General features: G+C 43.1%; 1 protein-coding gene across 1 annotated transcript; it reads right to left on the bottom strand.

The window, feature by feature from the left end:
* Positions 1–922: 922 nt before the first annotated feature.
* On the bottom strand, positions 923–14,507 carry JPT1 (Jupiter microtubule associated homolog 1). The gene is made up of 5 exons (XM_061392869.1): positions 14,311–14,507; positions 8,007–8,149; positions 7,566–7,663; positions 5,907–5,925; positions 923–1,190 (listed from the first exon to the last, which is right to left on the bottom strand). Exons 1-5 carry the CDS (start codon positions 14,364–14,366, stop codon positions 1,042–1,044), a joined length of 465 nt encoding a protein of 154 aa, XP_061248853.1. The 5' UTR covers positions 14,367–14,507; the 3' UTR covers positions 923–1,041.
* Positions 14,508–21,585: the final 7,078 nt, after the last annotated feature.

The following is a 21,585-nucleotide window of genomic DNA, read 5'->3' as shown; positions in this document are numbered from 1 at the left end:
AGAGAAGCCCACTTCTCTCTAGGCCTTCCTTACGTCTGTTTTAATTCCAAGGGCTCATCAAATCATTGGCTAGCAGGATTGTTAGTAACAAAGAAAAAAAGCAACTAAGCAGGTAGAATTGCGGAAACAATCTCAAAAAGATGACACAGGACACAGTGTTTCAAAATTTGTACATCGTTTACTTTAAGCAACAGTCCAGGATTGTGAAGTACAACACACATTTTAAGGATGAGACTTTCGTTTCATGGTCAAGCACCAGCATCATGCACACAGCTTCAAGTTATCTAAGAAGAGCACTGCCCCCAGCGGGTCCCTGCCCCATGAAGACCCCGCCCCTGCTTCACCACCTGGAATTCATCAGTCTGAGTGAACATCAAGCCTTCCTCTGTGTGGGAGCAGCAGGCTTTGCTCAGCCAGTCATGTTAAGTATCTGGCTTAAATATATCTTAAGGTTCAGAAATAAAAGGCAATTTTTTGTTTTACTTTTTTTTGCTTTGCAGGTGGCAAGGCATAGGGCACAGGCCTTTTATCGCTCCGTATGGCACAGGAAGATGCTTTTTAGCAAAGGGCACTGACAAGTTAGGGCAACACCAGGTAGGTTTCAGCATCAAGACAACTTTGTTTGGGGGCCTGAAGGGACAGCGCCTGTGGACTGTTCACTGGTCTGTCCGATCCAGGCTTGGTAAACCCAAGTAAAGCTGACCAAAAAAGGGGTTTTAAAAACCTCAGTACAAAAGATCCTCTAACACATCTGAACCAAATGGTTTGTTCTTAAAAACACGGTACTAAGTGTCACAAAGCTTTCCCTCCAATCTACTACTAGAAAACACTCATGCCAAGGCCTACAGACCCAGAGGAATCAGGACAGACAGAGAACCTGTTCTTCCAAAAAATAAAAATAAAATAAAAAGACAGCAGTACATAAAGTGCTTCTTTTTTAATGAAACAAATCCAAAAGATGTACAGTCAGGCTCAAGTTGTGCAGTTCACAAGCATGGAAAAAACAAAGGAACAGAACGACAGAGTTCGGGGCAGACGGAGCTAACCCAGGACGAGGCTGGACTTGCCGCCAGGGGGGTTTCTCCGGGATGGCACAGGTGCCGGCGCCACTGGGCTGGGCACAGGGGCAGCGGGCACAGGCTTCTCCTCGCTCTGCCCCAGGCTGGCCTGCAAGTCTGTGTCCACGTTTTCTAGGAAAACAGAATGAAATTAAGACTAATAACTATTCCCAGTGAAGATGAGTCTAAGCTTTTTGGAGGGCCTTTGGAGGATGGTTCAAACCATGCCTAGAGCTATAAAGAAAAAAACAATTGGCACGTGGCCACTATCCAGCACCAGCCACTGTTAGTGTTCTGCCGCGTGTCCCCCTAAATTACATAATACATGGCGACATAAATGTTTTCAGTGTGAATATTCCAGATGAGCTCCAGGTCCACCTCTCAACTTCTGGGTGGGTCTCCTCTCCCTACTTCCAGAGGCCCTACTACTAGTGTGCATTCCTCTAGTCCATTTATTTTACGTCAGCTTTGTGTATTTTATTTCCAGCATATCACAGGCGATCTTGTTTTTATTGTATTTAACATAATTGATATCAACTTGTACCTTTTGGAAATTTACCCCCACTTATACACATGGTCAGGTGCTTCCCTGGTGGCTCAGTGCTAAAGAATCCGCCTGCAATGCAGGAGACTCAGGTTCAGTCCCTGGGGCAAGAAGATCCCCTGGAGGAGGAAATGGCAACCCACTTTACTCCAGTAATCTTGTCGGAGAAATCCCGTGGACGGAGGAGCCTGGGAGGGCTACAGTCTATGGGGTCACAAGAGTCAGACATGACTGAGCAACTAAACCACATACACACGGTCACACTTCATCTTGCTCAATTCACTGCTTTCTAGTATAAATACAGTATATATGATTAATCCTCTGCTGACAGCCAAAAAGTGAAACCAGCCTGACCATTCTGAAACCGCAACGCGTGTACTCTGGAACACGGGCCCGGGGGACACGTGCTGTCGTCTTCAGTGTGAACAGAGGCTGGGCGCCTTCTGCCGGTGTCCACTCCTTCCCAGGTCCACTCTACCGCCCACGTCAGAACATCCTCTCCTCACATCTGCCCACTTCCCCCACTTGATAACCACCTCAACTTAATATCTGCTAAGTGACGGGTGAAAAAATATTATTTAATTCTGTCATGTGTTAACGTTTCCATGATTAATGAGTGAGGCTGACTTTTTAGAAACCATATAATAACCAGCAGTACAGACGTTTATTAAAGACTCCACCCCACCCACCAATGGTTAATTATCTTAATCCAGTTACTCCCATCATATCAACCCTGCCCTTTCCTCATTAAAGTCTTAAGAACCAGTGTTATTATCATCCAACACATCCAGTCCTAGATACTGCTTGACTGATTCCCAGATTGACTTGTGAAATCCTCAGTCAGCATATAGGAATCCTTAACCAGGTTGTTGCCACTGATTCAAATTCAAGAGTAATTGCAAAAGAAAAAAAATGCATTATTTTCTGCAAAAGGTAATTTTTATGAAGAGTTTAAGGCATGTCAGACTTTAATTAAAAAAAAAAGCCAGCTCTCTTCATTTCGGTGTTAAATCTTAAATTCTGTTGCATATTCTAACACCTACCTTGCAATAATCACACAGAGGCACCTTTAGTATAAAAAACTAAGATATTTCTAAGAATTGGAAGAAAAACTACCTTAAGGTTTAAAGACGTTTATTTCCTCCTAGATTAGAAGTTCCAAAACCCTGGAGCAGCGAAGCAGAAATACTGGTTATGACATATGCTATGTAAGAATTTTGTAAGCACTCATATTAGACACCAACGCAAAGTACTAACTCCAAAAAAATTACTCATTAAAAAAAAAGTTCCTCATCAGACTGAACATTAAACATCCACTTGTACTAAGTTTTCACTCAGCTGACTGAAACAGAGAAGTTCAAGGAGGAAGTCTCAGATCAGAAACATAACATCTCAGAAATATGCTACTGCTGCTTTAAACATTTCATTTCATGTATTTTTGGACTGTTTAATAGAACTGACTTCTAAGGCATATAATGTTCTATACTATTCAACTATAGGTAAAAATGTAGTACGCGCTTTCCAAGATGATAGACTCAGTTATGAACCAAAGCTTGGCGAGAAGGGGTAGCCCTTAGCTTCCCGTTGCACAAGAGACAGGACGAAACGCATCACCACACAGTACCCAAGTCCTCCGACAGGCGCCCTTAAATAACCTAGGGAAGTATGTCCAACCTACTGCAAATACAAACAAAACCCAAGAGCCCATGTTTTAAAGCCATCCAAGATAGACGAATACAGACCACGAACTCCGCCTGAACAGCGTATCAATCCAAGCTGTTTCATTTCTGCTGCGAGGACACAGCCTCCCCACTGGACAGGATCTAACTGAATTCTCCACCATCTGGGCCACCAAGCTGAGGAACCCTTCAGACAGACACCAATGTTACCCTGCAGGGTAGTTGATTTCCATAAAATGATTTTTAGATAAACAAGCTCATTCCTACCAGTCTCACGGTTGCCTTTATCATTACGAACAGAGCCGTTCTGTCTTTCACAACTGGGGAACAAGAAGCCAAAAGGGAAAAGGGAGGGAAAAAAGCACCCATGGAGACTACACAACCGCGGGCCTTGGCCTAAATGCTCACTTGTCCAGTCAGAAATACTCTGGCCAGAGAAGATGGAGGCTGGCTTGTTACTTCCTTGAGTCTGTGATAAGCATAGGAATTGAGAGTAAAGGCTTTAGAAACTTTTATGGGACTTGACAGAGATCTTTTGTCTACTGAATCCAGTAATTTAAAAGATGTTTTTGTTTTTTTAAACAAAATTATGGCTTCTGCCATAATATACATCCTATATACTCCTTACTTGTCTGTCTTCTCTGGCATACCAGTAAGGTAACTGATCAGACAGCAACGTCAGAAGAGAAAAAAACGACTCATCTAAGGATCACAAAACTAGAACTTCTAGAAAACCCAACAGACTTGCCCGAAGACAGGTAAGGACTTCTGCCCAAGCTTCCTGGACCTTCTCCCTCTTTCTTCAAGATTTCCAAAGTCCTCAGTATAGACATTCTTGTGTTTAATTATCCAAAAGATGAAGGCAGTATATCCAAGCAAGATCTGATTTAACTGAGCAGAACTGATCAGCCTTGCACTGAAGTTGCCGACAGAACTGGGGTTGATTTTTACTCACCAGACATGGTCTGAATCGTCACGCCCCTTGTCATTTTATGGCAGACAAGCTAAAAGTAGCAGCAGTCAGGAGAGAGAATAATCAGGTGCCAAACTGAGGAAGGACTTGTCACACTGTACAACTTGCCTGTGCCACTCACCTGAAGGGCCTGTTACACTGAGCTGGGGGTGGGGGAGAGAACTTTTTCTTTTTTTTTCAGTTACAGCTCAAGAGTTTTATTCGGCAAACACAGAATAGTACACCCTCAAGGTGTGAAGGCAGGCCGACCCCAAAGGAGAGGCTGAGAGAATTCATTATTAGCAGGACAAATAACATGTATTTTCATAACTTCAGGCTCTCACATACTGCTCTGGGCTCCCCAAATTTGTAATTCTATTCATTGATCAAAATTAGTGAATAAAGATTAGCTGCTTCTTGGGCCTCCCTGGGGGCTCAGTGGTAAAGAGGAGACAAGGCTCTGATCCCTGGTCGGGGAAGATCCCACACGATGTGGAACAACTAAGCCCGCGCCACAACTACTGAGCCCAAACAACAGAGCTCCAAATTGAGAGCTCACAACTATTGAGCTCCAGAACGAGAAGCCGCCGCAGTGAGCAGCCTGATCACCTCAACTAGACGACAGTCTCCCCCTGAAACCAGACAAAAACCGTGCAGCAACCAAGACCCAGCATAGCCAAAAATAAATAAAATTATATTTTAAAAAAAGATAACTTATTATTCTTGCTAAATAAGGTCTGACATTGGAAGTATTTCTGAATACAAAAAGCAGCGGAATCAAAAAGTCTAGATTTTTTTTTTTTTCTTTGAACCTCCAGAACAATCTTTTTAAATGGAACAAGCTAGACAGAAACAGAAACCAATACACCTTCAGTCCAATGAGAAGCAATCTGTCTGCGGAGGGAAAACCCAGGTAAAGTTCACAATGGTTCAGAAGATTCTCCTCCCCTCACGCCCAGCGAGAGACAACGAGACAACCGAACAGGAATTTCTGTTTTCCTGGAAGACTGACTCGCCAAATGTAATGGCAGAAAAAAGCCTTGAAGGAGCGGCTTCGTCCCAGGCCGGCTGCGTGTCACAGGGTCAACTTGAACCTGACGGCTGCAGGCCAAACACACATAAACCCCACATCACAGGTGCCAGCGATTCTCTGGCACTTGTTAAAGAAGTGCCAATAAATACTTCAAAGATTTTAAATGATTAAATGATTACAGCTCTTTTCCACTTATAATTTGATGATATGGATGCTAACTGAAAATTTACACCTGCCCGCTAAAGTCATCATTCACAAGATCACAGGGTTACCGGTGTCTTACTGAGTAAGCACGTCAGTAGAAAATCAAACTGTAAATTTCATGCTGAGGTCTGAGCTTGCGATGCCAGAGACGGTTACTAAGAAGCTCTCACTGAGTGTAACAAATACCAACCTGATTGACATCCGTCTGTTCTGAAAGCTTTGGGAGGTTTCCAGCCTTGTTCTCGCTGCTGGCCGTGCTTGCTAGCTTCCGTTTTGCTTTCCTCTCCCCTTAGAGGATGGACGCTGGCCCCTGGGCCTCAGCCAGGTTCACTCTCCAGCCAGCCTCTTTCCCCAGGACATGACTTGAATCAAAATTCCAGTCTATTCTAACATTTACAGAGCCAGAAACTGGCATACTTTTTTCAGACATACTCACCATGAACATCACCTTCTCCCTGGCAAAGAAAAAAGTTAAAAATTTACTTCAGATTTTAATTTGGCCACATACAAATAAAACAATCATAGTTCAGAGAAGCTACTGTCCGTCTGAAGACAGATGTCAAATTTTGTTTTGATGTAGTCAAGTTCAAGGTCAAGGTGCCCTTTACAATAAGCAGCCTTCATTCAACTTGGAACAATGCTACACAAAAACACTACTGGACCCAAAAAAAAAAAAAAATGCTACTGGATAACTTGCCCCAGTGCTAGTAACATGGTCAGAACACCAAAAACCTTAACATTGACACTGATGACCTAATATCAGTTAGCACTTCAGAGTAGCTTTTATCAGAACGGGAAACTGGTAAACCTATCTTTCCACCCCCTTTCCTTTCTTCCTAATCTAGCTGTTGAAGGGCCTTCATCAATTCCAAAGCCCTTCTACCGGTCTCCCCTCATTCAGGCGGCTGCCATCTCCATGTGCCCTGAGGTCCCCACTCGGGGACATCCCACCAGGCTTTCCAGACACACACCTGGGGCCTAGGGGCCGTGCTCAGCTGCAGACAACCAATGGTAACACCATGCTACAGCTTCCTGCTGCTGCTGCTAAGTCACTTCAGTCGTGTCCGACTCTGTGCGACCCCATACAGCCCACCAGGCTTCCCCGTCCCTGGGATTCTCCAGGCAAGAACACTGGAGTGGGTTGCCATTTCCTTCTCCAATGCATGAAAGTGAAAAGTGAAAGTGAAGTCGCTCAGTCATGTCCGACTCTAGCGACCCCATGGACTGCAGCCTGCCAGGCTCCTCCATCCATGGGATTTTCCAGGCAAGAGTACTGGAGTGGGGTGCCATTGCCTTCTCCGACAGCCTCCTGCAGTTCAGCTCAAAACAACAGGCAACACTTGCCAACAACCGAAACATCCCTGAGCTCAGATAATGCTACCATGTGTGACATACACAGCAAGTGCGAGTGATGCGGTTTCAAAAATCACTACTGAAGGATAAAGACTAAGCCAACTGGTAGCAGACACACATGAACAGACCAAGGTCACGTGAACTCATTTTCCTGATCTACTCTATCAACCTTCCATCAGCAGTACAGTCAGTCCCTTCCCTAATTACCTACATAATAAAACTCCAGTGGATAAAAACCTAGTGGGAGAAAAAGTTCAGGGATGATTGGATAAATAATTTAATAGAGGCGCTTTGTCCTGGGTATTAACTCCAGGGATTGAGATCATAAGCAAAGCCTTTAGAGAGTTAGGATAGACAGATGCCCTTTGATAAACTGTCGCTGGAGTGATATTGATGATGATGGATGGGAAAGACTCATGGAAGTTACAGGAAAGTGATGACTAAGAACAATGCTTATGCCCCTGTTGGTGGCCTCCTTACCCCTGCCCCACCTCCCCACCCCTCCCCATTTATGCTGTTTTCTCTTTACTCTGTATTTCTACTTACTAATACTGTATTTTTTAATGTTATAATAAAAATTCAATAAAAATTTAGTGGTTAAGGCAAAAACAAAAAACAAACCCCAAAACTCCAATGGCAAGTCTTAGTACAGTGGAGGAAGGGCGGGGGGTGATGTGAGAATTTCATTTCTAAAGGGCATAAACCTCAAAGCCCGTCTCTCCCCCTGTACTGTTGCACTGACCTTCAGATCTAAGAAGTCTCCAGAGTTCGCTTCAGAAGAATTCCTTCTCTGGGGTCCAGATGACTCAGCATCTTCCCTGCCCCCACTAGACTTGGCACCTGAATCAAAATACACTTTCATGAGGACTACCAGGGAAAGACCTGAAGCGCGCCACTATTCCCTGTGTTCGCGTCACATGACAACACGAGCCAACAGTGTCAGGGAGTGACGGCTAGTAAAATGCTAAGGGGCCACATAAGCCAGCCTGACGGCTCTCCTTGTTCTTAGCCACCACACCGACTCCCAGCATCTCCCCCGTCTTAGCCCCCGTCTCTCCTCCCATGACAGGCTTTAATGGTTGTTTCCCATGATTAAGCTAGATGTTACTCAGCAGCACAAAACCAGCTGCTGTGGTCCTGCTGGGTCCACCCCTTGACTACTGATCACAGAGACTAGGAGTACCTGCCGACTTGGCCCAGGAAGGGGGATTTTCCTCAGGTGTCCCAAAGATGCTGGAGGCCATTTTGTTCCTCCTCACAGGCTGTTCTGTTGGTTCATCAAAACCTAATGAAAAATTGGATCCACCGCCAGGAGGCCGCAAAACCCTAGAAATGATGGCGAAATGTCAGTTTCAGATCAGATCAAGACGTTTCCTGGTACACGTTTTCAAACACCTTTCATTTCAGTTCCCCCACCCATTCAATCCACACCCCCACCCCCCACAAAAGAGAACTGTTAATGGGAAAATAGGAATTGATTCCAACGTGGTATAAATTCAACGATGGACCTTAAGGTGGTGAGGTTGTGCACCGCACCAGGCAGCTGAAACAGTCCTAAAGCACCAGCAGCAGGCTGGTTGGCAACCCCAAAGGGAAAAGGCCTGAGCCTATGGATCCTGTCTGCTGGGCCCAGCTGGACACATTTGCAAAGAAGTTTAGAAGCACATCTTGTTATTTATTTTAAAAAAAAGTTTCCATTTTGATTTCCAACAAAAATGTTTAAATGGAAGAAAATACATATAAAAATAAACTTGACCAATTTAGAAGCCCAAGGAAAGCTCGTTATTGTCTCTCCCGTCTCAGCATCATTCATAAGCCCTGTTTATACACGCGTACCTCACTATTCTCACTAACCGTCGTGAGTGACCAGTCACAAGGAGAGTCAATCAAGAGTTAAGTGTTAACCATGACATGCTCTACACCCATGAACCTCTAGACACCATCTATATAGCTCTTGTGTTTGACAGGGAAATACGGCACCTGCCCATTTCCAGATCTTCCGGACACAGGTTGACCAATTTGTCCCCTCCATGAAAACACTCAATTTCATTTGTCCTGTCGCTACTCAAAACATAGAAAATGGAGATGGTTTCATGGGAAGATGTCCTAACCATAGATTCAGTTCCTTTATGGTGATGGGAGTGGTCTATTTTTCTATTTCTTAAGTCATTTTGAGTAAGAAACATTTCTCTAGGAAGGTGTCCGTTTCATTCAAGTTTCCAGATAAATCCAGTTGTCATTTGTAAACTCAGCTCCTTATATTTGAAAGGATAGGAAAAATTTAACACTTTATTGTTTTTCTTTTTTTTTCTTTTTCTTTTTTAACTTTACAATATTGTATTGGTTTTGTCATATATCAACATGACTCTGCCATAGGTATACACATGTTCCCCATCCTGAACCCTCAAATTTAACACTTTAGATAAAAATTCTCTTCTAAGTATCCCTCCAGAGGCATCCCCAAGTTGTGATTTTTGTTCCCATTCTAAATATTTTCTCATTTCCATTATTTTCTTCTTTGACCCATAAATTATTTAAAAGTACATTTGTAAATTTGCAAACATAGGTCTTTCTAGTCTGATTTCCAGCTTTTCATTATAATACAGATGGGGTCTATGTGACATGTTCCTTAATAGGTGGTTCATTTTTTAAATCTTCTGTATCTGCTTGAAAGGAACATATACTTGCCAGTGTTCTATATGTCTACTAGATAAAGCCTATTAATTGAGTTGTTCAAATCTACTGATTTTCTTTTTGTCTGCGCCGCACGGCATGTGGGGTCCTAGTTCCCCACCAGAGATCAGACCTGCAGCGCCCCCAGCACACTGGAAGCACACAATCCCAACCACTAGACCACCAAGAAAGTCCCATCAATCTACTTATTTTTACTATGTTTTATCAACTACTGAGATTCTGTTACCAACTTCTCCGACAATGGGGGATTTTGTCAAGAGTCCTAGCTCACAAAGACCACCACTGGACTATTTTATTTAGTTCAGTAGGGAGAACTGTGATGCATTAACTGGCCAGTCATTTTGATTAAAGGAACAAACCAAATATATATTCCTAACTCACTTCATTTACCACAAGAAATTCCAGCTAGGTCAAATATTTAAATTTAAAGCCTTAGACAAAAATATTGGAAGAAAACATGTACGAATCTGGTTCTAGTCATGAAGACTTTCCTTCTAAGCACAAGATGAAAGCCAGAAACCATGAAAAATGGACAGATTAAACTTGGCAGAAATACACATATTTGACAAAGGATGATAGAATCGCTTTTAAAATAATTAAAACAATCATGAGAGAAATAAAAATGGACAAAAGGTACTAACAGACAATTAAAAATATGGGTAGTCTCTAAACATTAAAAATTCAAATTCACAAGCAAATAAATGAAACCTAAAACAAAAGAGTATTTTTTTGCTTATTAAGTTGGTAAAGATGAAAAAAAAAAAAAGCCAACTTCCGGTGTGAATTGAAGTGTGAGAATATAAATCTGCACAAACTTTCTACAGACCATTTTGATAAAATGTATCAAGTGTTTAAATTTGCATCTTCTGTGAACCAGGGAGGGGGTTCTACTTCCATGTTTTCCTAAGTAGATAAGCAGACATATGTACAAGTAAACTTGCAGATGCAGGCTTGGTTAGGCCTAAGCAGAACAGAAGCAAACTGCTCAGACTTCCCCTCTCAACTGTATCTACTTCTCACCATCTTCTCCAACCCAGTCAGGCCACATTCTTCCCTGTTCCGTGAACTGTTCTGCCTTATCTCCACCTCAGAATATTTACTCCCATATTTCCTCCTGCCCAGAGCACTTTCCACCCTTTCCTCGGTGACTGTTTCAGAATCCAGCCCATTTCTTAAACCTTCTCCTCTTCCAGGAAGCCCTCCATGACCTTGAGGAATAAGCAGTAGGACACAGAGAGGAAAGAATGTTAGAGACCCTCTCTTTCTGGCCGCCAGTTCTTTCTGTAAAGGACCAGTCATTACTTTTGGCTTGTGGGTCACTAGGTTTTTTGCAGCTATTCAACTCCATAACAGCACAGAGGCAAGCCACAGGCAACACGAAGATGAATGAGGGCAGCTATGTCCCAATAAAGCTTTATTTGTGGACACAAATGTGATTTTCATGTCATTTTCATAAGTCATGAAAGATACTTCTTCTGGCCTTTTTCAGCCATTTATACTTGTAAAAATCAGGTGCCGGCTGGACTTGGCTATAGGGTGGTAGTACACTGGGCTCTGCTCTGTCTAGTTCAACAAACAGCCTCATTTTTTAAAAGAACAAAGTCAGGCCCAGAGAAGTTCTAAATGAACTGCCCAACTTTAGTTAAGTGACAGAGATGGGGCCAAACCCCAAATCCTCCCGCCCTGGCAGGCACATAAAAAGGGCTCAAAGTGAAGTAGGGGAAATCACTCAATACCATTTTCTCTTTAAACTACAAACCTATATAGTTGGTGTTTTGATTGCTTTTCATGTTTTCTAGACTGAATATATTTCTTATATAGGTCCTGTAGCATCTTTCCCAAAATCTAATATTCATGTCTCTCCATAGTAAAATTCAGTACTCAATTTACACTAAATTAAAATGTCATTATTATTTTCCAGGGGTGGGGGTGGAGGAAATCCATTGTGTGCTTTTATAACAACATTTAAAAGCCTACTGTTTTAAGTCTCCCATATTAAATATTCACTCAGATTAAATTCATTAAATGAATTAAGAAATCATGTTCAGGCATACCTCTTATAATTTTGGGTCTGCTAATAAAATTGTTTAAATAATAATTAAAAGTATGTTACAAATTCTTAATAGTCATTCTCCATGTTAAAGTCAGAAGTGACTAGGTTTTTATCATTTGTATGTCAAATCAACAGACACTTGAAATATTATAATCAAAATTAGCTTGCTTCAGAGACTTCCCTGGAGGTTCAGCGGTTCAGGCTCCATGCATGCAGGGGCATGGGTTTGATCCCTGGTAGGGGAACTAAGATCCCCCCAAAAAATAAAATTAACTTGCTTCACTGTCATCCCCTTCATTCCCCAGAGATTAGACTGATTCTCCTTACTATCATAATTAAATTCTCATGAATTATTTCAGCCAGATGAAAATCTTCAAAATCCTAATAGGCCAGGAATTTTTTTTTTTTTGACCTTAAAAAAAGAAAAAAGACACTACAATCTGATCACCAGCTTAGAAAAGAAAGTCAAAGCTCTGATGAGCCCAACTTTTTAAAGGTCTGTGTCCCTCTTGCAATAGCAGGTTCTACCTACTCCAATGACGTCAGTGTTGTGGAGCCCATTTGTAACAGCGAGACATCCCCAAACAAAGGATTTGGATCATAAGAGAAATTATTTCAATTTTATTTTCTAAGATCCTGCTATTCTTCCTGAACTACGATAATGAGATCAGAATTACATATCTGAGACTCAACAAAAATGTGTCCATGAACTGCGGGTAGCAATTTTCAAAAAAGTACTCTTTTTCTTTCTTATCTCTTTAAATCCAAGAGTTCCAATATGAGCTTTGCAGATCATTCCCTACCAGACTAAATTTATAATGTGTTTATGGAACCAGGAAACTGTTACTGAAGAAAAGAAGTTTAAGACAATTAGGTGAGAAGGAAAGGTAGAAGTAAATAAAAGGACAATGCTACATAGAGTCTTAAGATAACAATATTGGAGGAAAACTGATGACAAAAGGGGGTTAAAACATTTATTTTGCAAAACCAAAAGCCAAGAAATGTCTCACATTTCAAAGCTACAAATGAAAAAACTAGTGTGAGGATTCATTTGACCTGGTTACTTAAATTCTCTATGAATTCAGCACTAAACTGTGCTCAACCCCAAAGGATAAAAACCTCTGATTTTTTTAATAGAATGCTTGAGTTTTCATATTCCAGTCACTACACTCTGGCCACCATAAAGCTGACCTCAGGGCACAAAATGAAAAACCAAGGTTCAGTTTGTTCCAGTGTCCTCTGGGAAAAAAAAAAAAAATCTCACTGGAAGGATGACAAGAGAAGAGGGAGTGACCAGGGTTTGCGTAGGTCTATCTACTCAAGTTCCCCTTCCTCCGAGCAGCACATTGATTTAGTTTTTAAAATCTTTCCCATTCTTTTCTACATTTGAAAAGGCAACCAAAGAGTTGAAGAAGAATGTCATTTCCAACACTACCTCCTCAGCCTCACTGCTGAGGCCTGCTTTTTGTCCCCAAGGACTCCAACCCCTGTGAGACACTGCTCTTTCACGGCTGTCTTCTTAGCCCCACAAAATGGCTCCCTTTGTGCCGCTTGCCCAGGACCCCAAGGCTGCCCACATATGACGGCGGGTCGTGATCTGTGAGGAAGAGAGGCTCAGAAAAAGTGGAATCTAAACTGCCTCCACGCCTTGGGCAGGATCCCAGAGACGCCTGTGTCCCACCTTTAAGAACAGCCTGCGTGCAATTAGCCGAGACAATGTGGACATCTTCCACCGCATCCAAAGCCTTCCACCAAGTTAGGCAAGGGCTCGGATGAGAGGCCCTCCCAGTCCACACACCGTGCCCAGGGTCCCCTTGCCTGGCTGCAGTGGCATGAGTGGCCAGAAAGGCTCGGGCTGCGCAGGTGGAGATAGTACGGAAGAGACAATGGATGTCTCGGGCCCCGCCCAAGAACTGGAAACCTCCTCCATCCAGCCGGGAACCCGGGCCAGAGGTGAACTCATTTGGCAAACGTCAAAGGGGGAAGCGAAAGAGGTGGGATGCGAAGACCGAGGTCCGAAGGTTTGAGCGCAGAAAACCCACTTGGAACGACACGCTCCCCCTCCCATTCGGAGGTGGGCGCGGGAGGGGAAGGAGCAGGGGTCTTTCCTTTGTTAGCAGAGGGGAGGCACTTGGCGGAGGGTTTACGGTTGGGTCCCGAACGGGGGCGGGGATCGTGATGACCAGCCCCGCCCGAACACAAATGCCACCTGCCAGGCGGACCCGAGTGGGCAGGAGCCCGGCGGACCCGATCGCTGCGGCTGCAGGATCTGACCGCCACGCCGGGCGCGGGGCCACCCACCTGCTCCGGGGCTAGAGACACGAGCGCGTGGCCGGGGGTGGGACAATGGGGCCAGATCAAGGTGCCCCGCGGGCTACCCGCACACCAGGGGCCCAAGATCACAGCCCTGGGGCCGAGCCGGCCGCGCCGCAGAAGGCAGAAAGCGAACCCTCTCAGCACGTCCCGCCTAACGAAAACCCGCTGCACGGCGAGCGCGAGCGGCCCCGGCCCTTCCCAGCCCCTTGCTTCAGGGGAGGAATGAATGGGAGAGGAGCAGGAATCGGGCGGGGCCGGCGCGTCAGGCTCGCCGGCCGCACAAAGGCGGAGCGGGTGGCCGAGCCCGGCCACTCGGCCGGGCGCGAGCGCAGCGCCCCGGGCACGTTACAGCCAACAACCGGCCGCCAGACCCGCCCGGCCCCCTGGGTAGCAGCCCTCCCGCCCCGGAAACCCCTCGCCTCACCGGGAGCTGTTCCTGCTGTTAGGGTCAACGCCCTTGAAGGTGGTGGTGGTGGTCATGGCGCCGGAGAGCGAGGTAGGCTGGCGCGGAGCGGAGCGCTGAAAGGGTCAGGTCGGAGGGGCGCAGAGGAGCTCTCCACCCCACAATCGGCGACCGCTGCAGGAGCCTCCGCCGCGGCTTGCCAGCCGGACAGCCGCTTTTATAGGGCTCGCAAGCCCCCGCCCCCACCCCGGCGGCATTGGTCGATTCAAATGACCCTGTTCACTCCTATTGGCTCCCTGGAGTGCCAAGCATCCTGCGGCGTGACGACGGGCTGAGACGGGCCCTGCTCAGCCTAAACCCGCCCCCTTCCTGATCAGGGAAGGTCTGGGGACGTTTCCCCTCCCCCACCCCCAAATCTCGGAGATGATTGGACAAAAGACAAACCTGCCCCGCGCTCCGTACAAGTTGTGCTCGTTGTCACTTAAAAAAGTTACCTTGATAGAAGGAAAAGCTCACTCTGGGCTAGTTGGAAATCCCAAGTTGAGGACAGGTTTATCGTTACTATTCATTTATTTTGTCTTACTCATGGCGGGTAGCTAGGGCATGCTCCTCAAGAGAGGAAAACGACTGCTACAAACCCACGTTTACTGAATACCTACTGTGTGTCCTGCCTGGAACCTGACAGTCCCAAAGCAGCAGCACTATGAGTCAGCAACAGAAAGCACACGGGGATGATCCCTTGTAAAACGACGGGGAATTCTTCACATTTTAATATAACTATTTAGCTGTAACGCGTGGCGCACGCACTAAACCAAAATTACAGTCGTTCTGACTGGAGGGCCGGTTCTTAGGGCGGGTTAACGCCGGGCTTCGGGGAATGGCCACATCCCTGCTACTAAGGCCACGGGAGTAGTCCAGGCCTCTGCAGCTGTTTATAACCGTTAAGTCATGACTCTTCCACCTGTCTGGGTAAATCTATCCCCACAACAAATGCAGACACACTTGTAGGGCTCAGGAATGACTGTTTATAAGATCATAATAGCAAAGTCTTGGGCTACTATGAGGCGAGGCCTTCCCGGTCACGCTATTTCCTCAAGGCAGATCTCTTTATTTCCTATAAGTGAACTACATTCCTCTTTGTGTGGCCTCCTCCTTCCTGGCCATCTGTATTGGTTAACCACTCTCCTGGGTTTTCATGAAAAGCCAGAGACAAGCCCTCCTCTTCCAGAAGGCCTGGGTCGTGTTTACGTGCTTACCACGAAAGCATGAAGCATACCACTTGTTTGGATTAAAATCTCTTTCCAAAGGCTGGACCTAAAGTTCCTAAACTGTAAAAACAAACCCCTCAAAAAACTCCTCAGGCCAACCTAGTGAATATGCACCCCCTCTTCAAAAGTCAGTTATTAATTAGGAGGTAATGGAATATGGTGGCTGTGAGCTCAGGGTCTTAAAGGAGAAATTCAGGTTTGAATCTCAAATCTTAACTTTTCTGAGCACTGTTTCATTTGCAAAACAAGGACAGACTAGTATCTAGACTCCATAGACTTGAGAAGACTGGATGAGGTAATGGATGTAAGGTACTTGTCCTGACATATCAACATGATAGCTATTTTTATTATCAGACTTACTTGGAAATTAACCACATTTTTCTTTAAACAATCTCCAAATGGTTTTCTTTTGTTAAGTTAAATGAGGGATTTAGACTTGACTCTTAGGGTCCATTTTCGCCTAAGTTTTTGAGTTTGCACTGGCTTGCCTTATTTCCTCTGGAAACAAGAAAGCCTATGTTCTGGTTCCACTTCCTCCCAATTTAAGACACTTGTAGATCATTTATACCCTTGATCCCAGGTTTTTCATCTGTAAAATGGGTTAACAGCAGCTATTCTGTAAGATTTGGAATGAGATTAGGTACCCCATCCTGGCTGCGTAACAGAATAATCTATGAGCTTCTGGGGGTTTCTGGATACAAGATACAGCAGTGGATATCTGGAATAAGTTAGACAGACAGTTCTCATATACATATAGCTTGGGCTGAGAACCTTCGCTTCAAAGGTAAGGAATCAGTTCCAAGAGAATCCTTTTTAATCTAGTCTGATTTATGAAGAGTAAATTCACATAAAACAGACATCTGATTAAAGCCATCTGAGCTCTGTTTGGAACATTACTTGTATTTTAAAGTAAATACTGCCAGAAATTTCCAAAATAACTAGCCCTCCTATTTACTTGTTCACATACTTAACAATGAGTTGGTCAAAAAGCTCATTCGGATTTTTCCATAAGCTGTTTTGGAAAAACCCAAAGAATTTTTGGCCAACACAATAGTTTTGACCAATTACCGTACTTCACTTTCTGCTGCAAAATTGAGATTTGGGGTAAAAGATACGATAAGTAGCTCTGCTATAATCTTTGCTTTAGATTTTAGGTGACCAAGTAAGTTGAAAATGGGACATTAGTCAAATTACATTTTCCCCCCAAAGATCAACACAGATCAAGATCAAAAGATGCAAAAGGATGGGACGATGTGAATATCTGCTTATAAAGTCATGAAGGCCTATCATTATGATTTTTAAAATACACACAAGGGTCTGTATCAATACGAAATTTGCTTCAAATTCTCAGGTTAACCTAAAAATCTAAAAAAATAGAAGACACATGAAATCTTGTAACAAGGAATGATTCCACAGCTATTTCAGGACCTACAGCAGTGTTTTTAAACTTTTATGAAGCAGAATCCAAATATATAAAATAGATTAACAGAACCCTGGCTCTCTCTGCTTTCCCATCCTTGGCCACTCCCTACATGGTCCTCTCCTCTTTTTGCACAACCTCAGGGGTCCATGAAATTTTAAAATCACTGCCCTCTATGCATGTCCATTTTCACCTGCTTTTTCAATACAGTTAATAGAAGAATGAGCAGTGGCCTCCACTTCTTTTTCAGCAGTAAATACTCTTTAGCTTCCTGCAGTCCCAACTGCCACTTCCCTACTATATCCATTTGTACCAGTCTTCCATTTTAGTTCACTTCAGGAAGCCTGGCAATCAGCTTTTGCAATGGGTCTTTTGTTTGTTGGCATCAGGTCCTAGTTTTAGTTGCAGCATGTGGGACTGAACTCAGGCCCCCTGCATCGTGATCACTAAGCCTTAGCCACTCAACCGAAGTCCCAATGGATTTTTCTGGCCACTTCACCCAGCATGCATAACTTCCACAACCAGGGATCAAACCTGTGGCCTTTGCAGTGGGAACTCAATCTTTAACCACTGGATCACCAGGTTTTTGTAAACCCAATATTCTTAGAAATTCCTTAGAACACAATCTATTGTTCTGAAGCATGTGGCAAAAAAATCTTTACTATTTAAAACATGTCAGAAAATGATTAAGGCCCTAATAAATTTTTATTTGGACAGGAATCCTGTTGCTTTTTATATTTGTGGCTGAGGGTGTGGACAGTTTTATCCAAGTATGCAATGTACAACTTAAAATAGAAAAATCTGCTAGTTGTTCTTCACTACTTGTGCCTATTACAGATAACAAGTAAATTTTCACCAAACACAAGAAATGCACTAATGTACCATCTCTTTGGAAAAGGCAATGGCACCCCACTCCAGTACTCTTGCCTGGAAAATCCCATGGACGGAGGAGCCTGGTGGGCTGCAATCCATGGGGTCGCTAAGAGTTGGGCACAACTGAGACTTCACTTTCACGCTTTGGAGAAGGAAATGGCAACCCACTCCAGTATTCTTGCCTGGAGAATCCCAGGGACAGGGGAGCCTGGTGGGCTGCGGGGTCACACAGAGTCGGACACGACTGAAGCGACTTAGCAGCAGCAGCATCTCTTCGTTCTCACACATTTGTTTGTGTCTTGAATGTTACCAGCCTTCCCATTACCAGGTAAACTGAGGTGCCCATAATTTCAACTTGTCCCTATTTATCCAAAATGCCAGAGGAAATGGGCAATCTACATAGTCTCCTTACTGGAATTTATTCCACCTAGATTCTGCAATTGGGTTTGAACCAACCTCTTAGAATAGTGTCTTTCACTGTGATCCAATACACATATATGAGGTTGAACCATATGACACTGCAGATATCTAGTTCTGATCTACATGAATAGCAATTACATGTTTAACCATACTTTCATACATACTCTTAATGTTTCCTATTCCTTATTACTAAAAGGAAATACTGTCATGTGCTTTTGAACTTGGTTGAGTGACTTAATTAACGAACAGCCCAACAAGTACAAGTTTCACTTTCATCCCCTATTGCAGCATGCCGTAAGTATATCACTCATACATACATTCTGCATCCATCACTCCTAGAGCCAAATTTAGTATGCATCTGTCCATTCTTTTCTTAGCTGCATCCTCACCACACAAAAAAAGAAAAAGGCAGATCAATGCCACTGAGAGAAAAACAGCCCAAGGAGTTTAGTTTCTCTTAAAAGTCATTTGCCATTAAGTAAATCAAATGAACCAACCTAGAGGCCTCAAATATGGAAAATGGCTTTGTTATATTCTTGCCTTCTCCTTCTCCAAAGTTAAACAAAAAGGTATGCAACTCTACTAAGGTCTGACATGCCCTCTGGTCATTCTGAAATACAAAGAGAAAGAGCACAGTTCCTATTTCCCTATTTTTTTCCTCCTCCTCTCATACTAAGAGCTGAATAAGATTGTGATTTTTGTCTTCTTTCCTCAATCCCAAGTTTTCTATTTAACTAAAAAAAAAAAAAATCTAAACAATCTATCCTGTTCTAAGGTGAATTTAACCTCTTTTACAAAAGTAACTACAAAAATTACAAATATCAAGTAACTTAAAAGGTTATGCTCAGAAAATGGGAAAATTCTTAATATTCCATATTCTGTAACTTGTTGCAAAACGAGTCACATAATACTTCTTAAAACATCTAGTGCAAAGAAAACTATTACATGAAAATTCTTGGACTTTTCACAAAGGCCCTAAGGGTGTAGGAAATCCTAAAATGAGCACATACATTAAGTCACATGTCACTGCTTACAGGGAAATAACACTCCACATTCCAAATAACAGATTAAATTCCTAACCTGTTTATATACTCTGTTCTAATTATGTTCCACTATTTCCATTAGTTAACCACTACACATACCAGTCAGTACAAAACACATATATTTCTTACTAAATCCTGGACTAACCCTCAAATCATCACCCAGATAATCAAAATGTTGAAGCATCTTGTGGATGAGTCCTTTGGTTCTCAAGTATTGGAGAATTATTAAAATCTTGAGGATTGTTTTTCCTTTAAGACTGGTTAGGGCACAATTTAGTATTAAGTATTTATTCAAACACCTAAAGAGACGAAGATTATATTCAGTTTTTGAAATGAAAAGAAAATACAGGCCAATTGGTAGGGATTACGGTATTCAGTTGATGACCCAGGCAGAGAACTTACTTCATACTGAAAATAATTTTTATTTAAAATTAAACATGGAACTTCTGTGGTGGTCGTGGCTAAGATTCTGCCTTCCAATGCAGGGGACACAGGTTCGAACCATAGTCAGGGACCCAAGATCCCACATGCCATGGAGCAGCTAAGCCCAAGAGCCACACTGAGCCCTCATGCTCCAAACCCGTGCGCCAGAACTAGAGTGTCAGCACGCTGCAACTTCTGAGCCCCTCTGCCCCAACTTGAGTCTGTGCACCTCAAAGAAAGATCCTACATGATGCAACTAAGACAAATAAATACATAAAATTAAAGAGTTCAGTACATGGAAGGGATTGTTAAGACAGCTGAAACACCTCATTTAATCTTTACCATGAGGTGCTTGGCTCTCAAGAGTTATGAGAATGCTTCTCAGTTCCATATTGCACTGAAAATATATTTCTGGGGGTAGGGCCCAGGCACTGGTATTTTTTAAAAGCTCACCAAGGGATTCTGATGCAAAACCATGATCCAGTCAGTCATATTTAAAAGCAGCATCATTCCAACTCAAAAATAACCCTCTGCGGCACAGCTGGCCCTCATAGCCCCCACAAAGACCTTGGAAAAACTTTCCAAAGGGCCTCCCTCAAATCCTGGGATTCCATCATCTTACAGACCTCCTTGTGTCACAATCCCCTACACAATTACACACTGACTGAAGTCTCATCTCCTTGAACTGTTTACTTCTTCCAGTTTCATTCAACCTCACCCTCCTTAGATACAATGTAACCTAATCACCCAATTAATTTCCATGAAAACATAAAAAACAATAAGTGAAATAACTTGATACTCTTATTTCTGAAAAGTTGCTAATACCTTTTGAGATCAAAAGCAGCTTGTATTAAGTCTTCCCAGGTGGCGCTAGAGGTTGAGAACCCACCTGCCAATGTAGGAGACACAAGATACTGGGGTTCAATCCCTGGGTTGGGAAAATGGCTGGGGAACACAATGGCAACCCGCTCCTGTATTCTTGCCTGGAAAATCCCATGGATAGAGCCTGAAGGGCTACAATCCATGGGGTCAGAGAGTCAGACAGGACTGACTCTATACAGACTGGGTTCAATTAGATACTATATGCTACTTCTGAGACACAAACGTGGGATATGCAAGCACAGCAAGAAGGTGTTTAGCAAAACTATCCTGTTAACCAAAACAGCAGTATAACTCCCATCACTTGAACCTCTCCTCCCAAGCCAAAAAAAATTAAAATGCTACAATTAACTTTTAGCATTTTCAACAATTCGCTTATTTTCAAAGTGTTAAAAAGAATCCTTCCTTAATAAAGTTCTCTGGCTTGAATTTCAATCCTAACTTTACTTTTGGGGACAACAAAATTCCACTACTTAACAGTACCTAGGACAAAAGAAATGTACTTACCTGATCTAAGAATTCTTGGGGCAGGCTTCTCACATTATTTCACAATATAAATTGTAAAAACAGGTTGGCACACTACACATACAGGAAAATAAAAACTTCAGTTGATTTAACTTAGTCAGGAACCTATGCAATACCCACTATCTCTTGGAAAGCTCATTCACTATAGGAATGTAAGACAAACCACATTGCAACAGAATAGAGTGCATGATAGTTCATGCAATCTTCATTCAAAAGGCCACATTTAGGCAAGGGTGGGAATTGTTTCTTGAGAACCATTACTGGAAAACTCGATTAAGTCATCAGAAAACCTAATCTCTAGTCCCAGTTCTATACCCATCTATTAATAATTGTGGGACAAATTATCCTCTGGACCTCAGCCTTCTCATATTTAAAATAGGGTTAGAATTAGTCTTTACATCTTTCCAGCTCCAATACTCTATTTATTGGTTCTGTTTTCTTTCCC

This window comes from Bos javanicus, chromosome 19 (assembly GCF_032452875.1).
Source record: "Bos javanicus breed banteng chromosome 19, ARS-OSU_banteng_1.0, whole genome shotgun sequence".
In the NCBI taxonomy this organism is placed as follows: domain Eukaryota; kingdom Metazoa; phylum Chordata; class Mammalia; order Artiodactyla; family Bovidae; genus Bos; species Bos javanicus.
Note: the sequence above shows the minus strand (reverse complement) of the source record. Positions and strands in the feature narration are given on the sequence as shown.

What these genes read in the sequence shown, in the direction of transcription:
- JPT1 (XM_061392869.1), bottom strand. Translation starts at nt 14,366, where the DNA reads ATGACCACCACCACCACCTTCAAGGGCGTTGACCCTAACAGCAGGAAC. An exon ending in AACAGCAGGAACAGCTCCCG is followed by an intron (nt 8,150 to 14,310) that starts GTGAGGCGAGGG and finishes CATCATTTCTAG; the next exon opens with GGTTTTGCGGCCTCCTGGCG. An exon ending in TTCCTGGGCCAAGTCGGCAG is followed by an intron (nt 7,664 to 8,006) that starts GTACTCCTAGTC and finishes ATTTTGATTCAG; the next exon opens with GTGCCAAGTCTAGTGGGGGC.